Source organism: Coccinella septempunctata, chromosome 2 (assembly GCF_907165205.1).
Source record: "Coccinella septempunctata chromosome 2, icCocSept1.1, whole genome shotgun sequence".
Classification (NCBI taxonomy): Eukaryota; Metazoa; Arthropoda; class Insecta; order Coleoptera; family Coccinellidae; genus Coccinella; species Coccinella septempunctata.
Window position 1 is genome coordinate 10,979,343 of NC_058190.1, and position 12,560 is coordinate 10,991,902.

Here is a 12,560-nt window from a genome sequence, read left to right on the forward strand (position 1 = left end):
CAATGATGAGACAGTGAAGCTATATTTAAATTTTTTAGATTTCATTTTGCCTATTGCAAACAAATTCAATGTAATTTTCCAGGGAGACTATCCTGTAGTACACAGAGTATATAGAGATATATCAGAAATGTTGTCATCAATTTTGAGCTGTTACATGACATCTAATTACGTTAGAAACACCCCAATTGAAGATATTGATCCTAAATGTACTTCGCAATATTTACCACTGCAATCTTTATATTTAGGACACAAAGTTTCAACTCATTTGAACAATTGCACAGGGAAAATTTCTGTAGGAGCAATTAACGATTTTTTAACCAGGTGTCAATCTTTCCTTATAGAATTATCGGTCCAATTACAGGCGCGATTGCCCTCCAATATTATATTCAAACAATTAGCTTTTTTAGATCCTCAAGTGGCTATTTACCATGATTTTCAATCGCTTGGTCCTCTTCTTTCAAAATTTCCCAATTTAGTGGAAGAAGACGAAATACAAATGATAGATAATGAATACAGAGAAATTAAGTTAGATGTAGAAGTGGGTAACTTTTTATGCAGCAGTAGTAGTACAAGGGTATCCAACGATTCTGTAAATGCAGAAAAGTTTTGGACCATGGTCGGCAAATTGAAAAATGCTGCCAACATCGAAAAATATTTGCACATTTCAAAATTTGCTAAGCAAATGCTATGTTTGCCATTGTCAAATGTGAAATGTGAACGAATATTTTCCGAAATAAATAGAATAAAAACTAAAGATCGAAACAGATTTGTGAACAAAAATGTTGCTTCCATTTTACATGCCAAAGAAGGATTAAAAGAAGCTGGTGAATGTTGCAAATTTACTCCTGACTCAGAAATGTTAAAACTTATGAATAAAGCTTCTCTTTATGAAAATATTAATCTTACTGAGACAAATGAATAGTTGTATGTAGGTACTCTTTTATGAATTTTATGTAATCCACGTTGTTTTATGGCTTAAATATATATTTTATATTTTTTCTTTTTGTGTCAGATTTTTCTCAGGTTTAAATATCGTTAAATTTGAATGGAAAGTTATTGAATTCATTAAACAGTGTATTTGAAGACTGACGATCTGAAAGAATTATTATAGTATCCTACAAACACAAATAACAAAACCAGTGCCACCTATTGTTCAGTATCACAAATACGCGAAGAGCTTTGAGCATGCGCAAAGATGATATAGTAGATTTTAGTAGATTTCTGTCATTGTTGAAGTAGATTCGCTTTTTGAAAGGTGGTCACGCTGGTCAGTGAATATAAAGACGTTGAAGAGTTATAGTCGTAGTCGTAGAATAATAAAGAAATTTGTAATAAGTCTAAAATAAAATATCAAAAACGTAAATCATCGTTTAATTGAAGTCAAGCTGTGGTTAAACATCACATGGTGTCAGGTGTGAAAACGAATTTCAGAAGAAATCAAGAGAAGGAAGCATATACTAAAAATGGCCACGCCATCGTCTCCGTCCACGCCAACACATATGCAAAGCAGTCCGATGTATGGTTCAAGTTTACCAACATTAAATTTCTCATCAACGAATCTCGACAATGAATGGAAAAAATGGAAACTGCATTTTTCAATTTTTCTGAAGGCATCAGCACTGGACGAAACAGAAGAAAGCAGGTTAGTGTCCTTACTTCTACACCACATGGGACCTAATGCAATACCCATATTCATGTCCTTTGGAGTTGAGATAGATAAAATCAAATATCAAGATTTAATTCTAAAGTTCGACAATCATTTTTCTCCGAAAAAGAATGTTACTATGGAAAGACATAAATTTTTCAACTGCAAACAAGCAGAAAATCAGACAATGAATGATTTTATCATGCAACTTCGCAATTTGGCAAAAACCTGTGAATTCAAGGAAGCAGAAAATATAATTAGAGACATACTCATTTGTAACTTACACTCAAGGTTCTCATTCATCAAGGAAAGACTTCTGGAATTGGGGGACGTGAAATTGGAAAAAACAATTGAAACAGCTCAGAACCTAGAAACAAGTCGACAACATCTTCAAGAGCTGGAGTCGCAGAGTGTTGTACTACAAGTCAAGTCGCAGCCCAAGAAAACCAACGACAGAAGAGGAAAGAATTATGGTCGACCAGGTAGCAGGGTTTCAGATCAGCAAAGGAACAAATGTCCAAGATGTGGTCAGGTACACCATCACAAATGTCCAGCAACAGGTCAAATTTGCAAAAAGTGTGGTAAACCCAATCATTGTGCCATCATGTGCAGATCGGCTCCACAAAGCAATGGAGGTAACTATGTTTCAAGGCATAATAATGTAAAGAATATTGAATATTTGGAAAATTTAGAAGATTTCTCTTTTTGTTGGTAAAATTACAAGTAATCAAAATGTCAATTCATGGGACAAAGTGATTTTGGTCAATGATTGTAATTTAAATTGTCAGATAGATACTGGTTCCCAAGTTAATATCATGTCTAAAAATACTTTAAATTTTCTAAAATTACCTTTATCCAAAATTCAACAGTCGAGTGCACAATTAATGTCATATTGTGGAAACAAAATACCAGTCTTAGGAAAAATCTCTATTAGTTGTAAAATACCGTTAGACAAAACATATGAAATTGATTTTCTAGTAACTGAATTAAATCAGAAAACTATATTAGGTCTCAAAACGAGTGAAGAATTAGGTTTAATAAAGAAACTATTTACCACTAACGATAACACTTTGTCAAATAATTTTGATCAGAATATTTTAGTCAAATATAAAGAAGTCTTTGAGGGAATTGGCTTATTACCAGGCGAATACAAAATAAATATTGAACAAAATGTTTAGGGACACGTAGATCCACCAAGAAAAATACCTTTTAAATTAAAAGAAAGATTTAAGGCAGAGCTTGATTTTATGGTTAGAAATGGAATCATTGAAAAGGTAGAAGAACCTTGCAAGTTTGTCAGTTCATTAGTTTGTGTAGAGAAACCAAATAAAAATTTAGGAATTTGTCTAGATCCCAGATATATAAATAAACATACTATCAGACCCAAGCGTAACATACCCACATTAGAATCATTGACATCTGAACTAAGTGGCTCTAAATATTTTTCTGTATTTGATGCAAGCAATGGATTTTGGTCGTTAAAGTTAGATAAGGAAAGTTCAAAATTAACAGCTTTCAGTTCGGAATATATCGCTTTCTAAGAATGCCATATGGAATTACAACAGCATCAGAAGAATTTCAACATGCTCTTCAGAATTTATTACTAGACATCCCTAATTTGGTCGTTTACATTGATGATATTTTAATACATGCTGAAACAAAGGAAGAACATGATAGAATTGTAATAATGTTTTTAGCAAGGGTTAAAACTATTGGTCTAAAACTAAATAAAGACAAAACACAATTTTGTCAAAAATCGGTCAAATTCATGGGTCAAATAATAAGTACACAAGGGTTACGTCCGCAAGAATCAAAAGTAAAAGCGATAGAAGATATGTGTCCACCAACAAATGTGAAGAAACTTCAGAGATTTTTAGGTTTTGTAAATTATTTGGGTAAGTACATCAAAAATCTCAGTCAAAAAACAACCAATTTAAGAATGTTATTAAAGAAAAACGTACCATGGCATTGGAATCCAAATCATCAAAATGAATTTGAAAATTTAAAACAAATAATTAGTTCGGAACCTGTCTTAACTTTTTATGATGTCAATAAAGAATTAACACTATCGGTAGATGCTTCACAAGACTCAATGGGAGCAGTTATTTTACATAATAAACAACCTATTGCCTATGCGTCTAAAAGTATGAATGAATCCCAAAAAAGATATATTCAAATAGAAAAAGAGCTTCTAGCCATTGTTTTTGGTTGTGTGAAGTTTCATAGATATATTTATGGACAAAAAGTAAAAGTATAAACGGATCACAAGCCATTAGTTGCCATATTTAACAAAAATTTATCAGACATACCATAAAGACTTCAACGAATGATGCTCAAAATGCAACAATATGACTTGATTGTAAATCATGTACCGGGAAAAGAAATGTATTTAGCAGACACATTAAGTCGAGCTAAATTTGAAAAAGACCAAAGTCACGATGAAACTGATAAAATACTATCTAGTCTGAATGATGAGTTAAGAATTCATGCCAATTTTCTTTTCAATTCTCTTAATGCTAGTGAAAATAAATTAAATGAAATAAGGGCAGAAACACAAAAAGACTTTACACTAACTAAGATTATAAGTTATATAAAAAATGGATGGCCTAGTAGAAAATCCAATGTATCAGATGATGTTAAACAATATTATAATTATAAAGATCAATTACATGTTATTGATGGTATTGTATTCAAATTGAATAGCATTGTAATACCTCAGTCAATGCGTAAAGAAATGCTTAGACATATGCATGAAGGTCATTTAGGCATAGTCAATACTAAAAATTTTGTTAGAGGTATTATATTTTGGCCATGCATGAATAGTGAAATTGAGAATTATATACAGAATTGCCAAAGTTGTCTTAAATTTAGAAAAAATAATACTGCCCAACCTCTAATGCCACATGAAATACCAGACATTCCATGGCAAAAGGTAGGAGCTGATATTTTTCAGTTTGAATCGAAATACTATATTATTATTGCAGATTATTATTCAGAATATTTTGAAATTGCTCCAATTAATTCATTCAATATTCAAACTGTTATAACTCAATTTAAAAGCATTTTTTGTCGTCATGGAATTCCAGTTCAACTAATATCAGACAATGGCCCACCATTTAATTCAATAGAATTTAAAAGATTTTGTGAAAAATGGAATATTAAACATATTACATCTAGTCCACATTACCCTAAGAGTAGTGGACTTGCTGAAAGAACTATAGGCACAGTTAAAAATATTTCCAGAAAATATAAGGACTCAGGCTCTGATGTATATTTGGGTTTATTTAATTTTAGAAACACCCCGAAAGCTGATGGCATTGCCTCACCAGCAAAACTTTTAATGTCAAGAAATCTTCGTTGTCTAATACCCAGTTCTACATCGAGCTTGAGACCATCAGTAGTACCATATGCTGGAGAAAGACAAAAAATAGTAAATAGGCAAGAGAGAGTGAAACACTATCATGATAGAAAAGCAAAGTACTGTTATGGTTTGAGTTTTTTCCAATGTAATATTGTTTCATCATAGATGCTATGCTAGGAAATTTTTGGATGGCATGGAGACATAAAAAAAAAGAGAGGATTGTCAGTCAGAATATTTTTTTGAGAAAAGTCACTGATTTCAGTTTAGAATTAAATATTTTTCGATAAGTTGAGATTCCGTTAATATGTATAACAAATTAATTTATAATATAAAATAAAAGTGTATTAAACGGATCGTAACAAAATGGCGCCCAACGTGTGGCAATTTGAGTGATAGGAAAACTCAAAATATTGAATCCAGACACCAGAGTTCAGCTGGAGCACAAGAAAATAATAATTCAAACATATTGGATGTTTTAATGAAGATGAAAGAAGATTTTAAAGAGTTTGCGGAAAGAATTGAAAATAAAATGAAAGAAAATTCGAGAGCAATGAAAGTAACAGCAGAAAGATTGGAAGATATAGAAAAAAGATTTGAAAATAGAATGGAAGAAGGTTTCATGAAAATTAATGAAAGTTTCAATGAAAGAGTCAATAAAACAGAAGAGAAAATAGATAGGAAAATGGGTATGATGATGAGACAATGTCAGGAAGCTTTGGAAACAACAGAAAATAACATTCGAAAGGAGGTGAGAGAGAAATTAGATATGGATATAAATAAAATTAAAGAGAATATAGACAAACAAAATGAAACATCAGACGGAGTCATGAACAACGAAAATTCTACGTCAGGAATAGTCAAGTTGGGGGATCAAGAATGGAATTTCAATGGAAAGGTAAAAGGAAAATATACTGCACTGGTGCCATTAATTAGGAATGTTGAGAAATTGGTGGATCGAGCATTGTTATGGTTCAATGATGGAGAGGGAGCATGTACAAGAAATTGGAATTACACAAGTAACAGAAAATGGGAGAATGTCATGCAAAGAGTGAGAAAGGGAGTGGAATGGATTAGAGAGAGTTATTTAAGGAGAAAAAATAGAAAAAAATGGAGAAATCATAAGAAGTTTAAAAAAAAAATTTAGGTTGATAATTGATGATTTTTTTTGTGTGTAAAATACAATTTGTTAAATTTAAAATGTTTATTCTCAAAATTTTCAATTTGGGGAATAAATATTTTAATTTTGGGGATTTTGTTATGGTTTGAGTTTTTTCCAAGGTAATATTGTTTCATCATAGATGCTATGCTAGGAAATTTTTGGATGGCATGGAGACATAAAAAAAAAGAGAGGATTGTCAGTCAGAATATTTTTTTGAGAAAAGTCACTGATTTCAGTTTAGAATTACATATTTTTCGATAAGTTGCGATTCCGTTAATATGTATAACAAATTAATTTATAATATAAAATAAAAGTGTATTAAACGGATCGTAACAGTACCTACCCAAAGTAGAAGTTGGAGAAAATATTCTATTCAAACATAATCCCAAGTCAAATTGGATACCTGCTATAGTTGTCCAAGAAATTATACCTGGACGTAGTTTCAAAATTAAAACACCAGAAGGTGTACTTTTTCAAAGAAATAGGGAACATTTGCTAAAGCGAAGTAATTATATTCCCAATAGTGTTCCACCCTCACCTAATTCAATTCATAATCAGTCAGATAATTTGTACAATAGACCACGTAGAAATATTAATAGACCGAAAAAATTTAAGGATTATATAAACTATTAAAAGGGGAGATGTGAGAGCGACAGTTGAGTGAAGAACAAGAAATGATATTCAGTGACCGCGAATGTCGAGTAGGCAAGGGTAGCCGACGGGACCGGCGCTGTAGACAGTCAGTGAATATAAAGACGTTGAAGAGTTATAGTCGTAGTCGTAGAATAATAAAGAAATTTGTAATAAGTCTAAAATAAAATATCAAAAACGTAAATCATCGTTTAATTGAAGTCAAGCTGTGGTTAAACATCACATCACACAAAACAGAATTTCTGAATATGTGTGACTCATGGGCTGAACCAGGCCATCTTACTACTATGTCTCTAAATTTTAGATCTGCGTCTGCCACTGATTGAACATTCAGTATAAAAAATTGTTTTCGATTTCTGAATATCTCCGCATTTTCGCCACCAGGAGATTGTATTTTCACATGCGAACAATCTATCGCTCCAACACACCTCGGGAAACGAGCAATACCATAAAATTTTCGCCTTACTACTCCTATTTCATCATCGTGTGGCATATGTATATAGTAAGGTCTTAATGATGCAATGGCTTTACTAACTCTTCTTATAGTTCTTGACGCTGTTGCTTTCCTCACACCTTCAAAATCACCAGCAATTCTTAACCCTTTCACTACTGGTGTCCATAATTATGGACATCGACTTCAGAGCACTGCGAATATCAGGTGATTCAAAAGTAGGTTTCTGTAAATCATATACCCCATGCATCTACTCTCCGTCTTCTCTTTAGCAATGAGTTTCGATATCTAGCGACAGAGGTCGCTATGTTTGAAGTCAAACAATCATGGCATCCACAAGTGTCCGAAAGTCGAATGGTAAGTAGTACATCTTTTTTATGAATAGTAAGATGCTCGATATTTTGATTTCACATTCTCAAATTTCAAGAATTAGTCAAAGGTATCACTTTCAATATTCAACAGAAAATTTCCCATAATGCAGTCAGTTTTACAAATAAATTCAGTTCATAACCGTCAGTCCACAATTATGCACAAATCGAGTCAGGGTTAACAAAATTTTTATTTTGCTTACAGGGAAGTCCAACGTATTCGTATAGAGGGGATGTTTGAAAATAGAAAAAAATCTTATGGAATTATTCGAAAAACTCATCGGACCTTTCAGACGATGAATATACAACCACCGCGGCTGAAGATCTGGAAAGTACTTTGGATCAATTACTTGAACCTGAAAATCAAATTGAGAGTGACTTTCAAGATGATCAAAATAATGGAGACGGTTTGACAAAATATTCAGAAGAACAGACTGAAAAAATTATTTATACGGAAAAATCGGAAATAAAATGGAGCAAGTTAACTCATGAAATTTCCAGGGTTAACTCAACCACAAGTTAACTTTAGGTCAAACGATAAACCACACTTTGTGATACCAAATTTTCGATTTATCCACTGGTCACTACATAACTTTGGGTTAACCATACATTGTGAAACTGGGCCCAAGTCATTCAATATATTCAGTTTGAAAAGTTAATTTGTTAAGTCTCTACATCTACAGTGTTTTTATATTGTTCATGAGTACTAGAAGGATAATATAGAAATTATCTGAATTATATTGTATTTATGACTTGTCCTATACCTACTTTGTTATGTCTGAGAGGATTAATAAATTATTATTCGTAGATAAGATAAGACAAGTAATCTACAAAGTGTTGTGTTAATCTTCGCCAAATCAAATGTATTATCCGCTCCTGATTGCAAAAGAAGGAAACCTATTTTTTTCTACCTTTCAGAAAAAAAATGGATGTTGACCAAATTAACGAAATTTTCTTTCTTTTCTTTCAGTTAAAACTAAAGAAGTTGTAGGGTGAACCGTACAGTCATTGGACAGCGACAGTTATTGGACATCGCTCAAAGATCTCTATAAAATAAGGAAGAGATGTAATTTTTCAGTGCAGAATATTTACAGATTTCATCTCTAGTTACGCTAGATCATGAATAGATGACGAGAAATTCTCTAGATGTCGCTAATATCAATTGAATTATGAAGTGACACGCATGACAGTACACATAGACGAGTTTCTTAAGAAATTGTTAAGCGAACGTTAAAACTGGTGAATAAATTTATGGTAATACCTAATGCTTAATTTTGACCAACTATTGTGCATGTGATTGTCATGACCTTAATATTCATTAATAATTTTTGTTCAGCATGATATAATTATTTTTTTATGGTTAAATACATGTCCAATGACTGCACGGTAAAAAGAAACATATTTAGTTATTGGACAGGGTGTCCAATAACTGTAATTGGGAGAACATAGTGAATATAGTATTTCAGTTGTTTCAGTTGAAGAGTACAATACAAGCTATTAGTGTATATATTTTTTTATGAGATAGGATTCATGTATACAGTTATTGTCCACATGTCCAATGACTACGCGAGAAATGTCCAATGACTGTATCAAACCAAATTTCTGTAGAATTCATACGCAACTGAAATCAAATTGTGCCTGAATTCAAAGGACGTAATTCTATTTCAGAAAAGCGACAATAATGTCTAAAAGACAATATGATGATGCTGCAATGAAAGCAGCATTGTCTGAAATTCGGCAGCATGGCAGCCAGTTACGTGCTACAGCAAAAAAATATGGGGTACCAAAATCAACCTTATCTTTCAAATTGAAAAATGTCGGACACAAAGACACATTCGGTCCCCGTCCTATTCTCAGTGGCGAAGAAGAAAATTTGCTAGCGAAATGGGTTGAAGAGTTAGCAAGAAAAGGATTTCCTAATAAAAAAGAGGATCTACAGTCTAGTGTACAACTATTTTTGAATAATAATCCACGTCCTAACCCATTCAAAAACAACAAACCTGGTGATAGTTGGGTTAAATCTTTTTTGAAACGGCATCCTGAGATTGTGCAAAGAACCAGTGAAGCTGTAACATTTGCCAGTTCATGCGTGAGCGAAAAAGACATACGAAAGTGGTACCACGAAATCTCCCAGTACTTAACAGAAAACGATCTCCAAGCTGTCATTCAAGATCCTTCAAGCGTGTTCAATGGTGACGAGACAGGTTTTCAATTATGTCCTAGCACCGGAAAGGTACTAGCCTGCAAAGGAGAAAAAAATGTGTATACTGTAAAACATGGCAGCTCGAAGGAAAATATTACCGTCATGTTTACGTTCTCGGCCAGTGGAAAATCATGTCCACCTATGATTATTTATGGATATAAGAGGATCCCTGAGAAAATTGCATCCAATGTACCTACGGGATGGGGAATTGCAAAAAGCGAAAATGGTTGGATGACCTCAGAAGTTTTTTTTGAATACATTGCCAATATTTTCCATCCATATTTAATAAAAGAGAATATTGTGTTGCCGGTTGTGTTTTTCTTAGACGGTCATAAGACACATCTTACATATGAAGTAAGCAAGTTATGCTCTGAATTGAAAATTGAACTGGTTGCACTATACCCAAATGCGACTCGAATTTTGCAACCTGCCGATGTAGCTGTTTTTCGTCCAATTAAACTTGCTTGGAAGAAAGCAATTAGGGCTTGATGTAACGAAAATGTTAATGAAGTGGTGACTAAATTGAATTTTGCTTCTATTTTGGAAAATGTGGTGAACACAGCCATAAATCCAGAAACCCTTGTCAATGGTTTTAGAGTATGTGGACTTTGTCCACTCAATGTAGAAAACATTGACTTCTCCAAATGTCTTGGTAAACAAAAGGTTGCTGAATGTAACAATCAAGACCTCACAGCCCGTTCCACTATCACATATGAACATTTTAAAAACATCGTGGGTGAAGAAAAAATCGGGGAATTTCGAAAATTTGAAGAACTAAGTCTAAGTGAAGAAAACCGGAAAGATTTTTGTCTACTGTACAAAATTTGGAAATCTTTTCAAAATTCGAATGAATATGAAGATCAAAATCAAAGTCAATTTATAATTACTCAAAATCAATCTTATGAAAATACCCAAGAGGTAAACACATCCGAAGAGATACAAGTTGAGAGTAACAGAGAAATCATCAATCAGACCCTGTCCGAAGCAAGCCCTTCTTTTAAAATTGTTGATAATACAGCATTTGGAAAATATTTAGTTTGGCCAAAAACTCCAGAACGTAAAGGAAAACGTGAAACGGAGAGCTTACCATTTGCTATAACTTCGGAAAAGTATGAGCAAATGTTCAGAGAAAAAAAAGAAAAAAAGAGAAAAATAGAAGAAGAAAAGGCTGAAAAGAAGAGAATAAGGGAGGAAAACAAGAAAGGTGGAGGACAAAAAACAAACAAAAAGCGCAAGAATATACCAGAAGCATCAACTTCAAAATGTACTTCAAATGTTTCGGAGATTAACTTGGATAAAATTCAAACGGCAACTCGCTCTTTATTTGCAGATTCAGATTGCTGCGGTAGTTGCAAACAGCGCGTTCATGCACAAAAGGACTTGGTGTGCGACGAATGTTCGAAAATATTTCATAAGAAATGTGTACCAAAGAGCCATCAAATACATATACCGGATGATATGGATAATGATTTATATTTATGTCACTTGTGCTATCGGGAATCCTACAACAGTTCAGAAGACGAGAACGTTGAAAATTCCGATGAAGACACTGAAGATGTCAATATATTATTGGCAGAATACAAACACTATTACAACACTCATTAGAATTTTAGTTAGTTTTCATTTATAGTTGTATTACATTAATAAAAATAAATAAAATACATATTGTCCAATGACTGTACAACTCTCGTCCCATAACTGTATAATATGTCCAATAACTATATCTTTCGCCCACTTGTTCATTGAAATGTGATAAAAATTAAATACCTTCTATTTTGTTCATAATTACACAAAAAACCTTTAAATCATACATTCTAGTATCGTTTTAAATCATTATATCATAGATTATCCCCAAATTTAGGCAGTTTTCATAACTTTACTAACGAAATTTTCTTAAGTGTCCAATGACTATGTCGTTCACCCTACCTTTGAACACATTGGAACTCAACTGCATTAATACAATATTGAATGGAAAGCTGGTAACGACCGTATATGGAGAATGTATTCTTTTAGAACTTAAAGATAAAAGAGTTTTTTTACCAAAAAGAGCAACATCGGTTTTAAAAACACATTTGGATGAGCTGAACAGTCAGAAATATGGCATCAAATTTATTGGAATGAAGGAGATCACAGGACTCCCAGCATCAACACTGTTATTCCAGATTGTGTTGAGGGAATAATAGAGGTATGTGACATTTATTTATTCAATAGAGCTATGAAACTTCTTGTTTGTGAGAAAGACATAAATATAATAAAAACTTGGAATCGTTTGATAAATAAGCATATTCGTTTATTTCATAAAAATATTGCTCATAATGTGGATCATGGACAGAAAATCATAATTCAAAAAGCTTTATGTCATTTTAAACGATATAAAATCCAACTGAGATCTTCTATTAATTACAAAGGAGCAGTTGAAAACGAAGCAATCGAGTAAAACGACAAGATGTCCGTTCATCTATCAAGTCTAGGATCAGAACAAGCCTAGTTATAAATTTAAAACATATACGTTTCATTGCATTTCTACAAGATGCATTTTACGTTTAGAAACGAAGAATTTAAAACGCTTTCAAGAAAAATGAGTTGGTTAAAATGAATACTGTTTTTTGTGCACAATTTATTAAAAAAAGCGGTAATGAAAAACTGAAGATTTCAAATATTTTCCAACTATATATGAAACTACCGATGAAAGTACAAACTTGAAGGAGTGGTACGAAAATAA

At 32.6% G+C, this 12,560-nt stretch overlaps 1 protein-coding gene across 2 annotated transcripts; it reads left to right on the top strand.

The window, feature by feature from the left end:
* Positions 1–1,275: 1,275 nt before the first annotated feature.
* LOC123308281 lies at positions 1,276–12,254 on the top strand. Of its 2 annotated transcripts, XM_044890873.1 has the most exons (4): positions 1,276–1,642; positions 1,937–2,280; positions 8,606–8,623; positions 11,762–12,254. In XM_044890873.1, the coding sequence occupies exons 1-4, from the start codon at positions 1,464–1,466 to the stop codon at positions 12,016–12,018; spliced, it is 798 nt and encodes a 265-aa protein (XP_044746808.1). In that variant the 5' UTR covers positions 1,276–1,463; the 3' UTR covers positions 12,019–12,254. The 2 variants fall into 2 exon arrangements, with proteins under 2 accessions (XP_044746808.1, XP_044746807.1); XM_044890872.1 differs by having other exon boundaries at positions 1,276–2,280.
* The last annotated feature ends 306 nt before the right edge of the window (positions 12,255–12,560 follow it).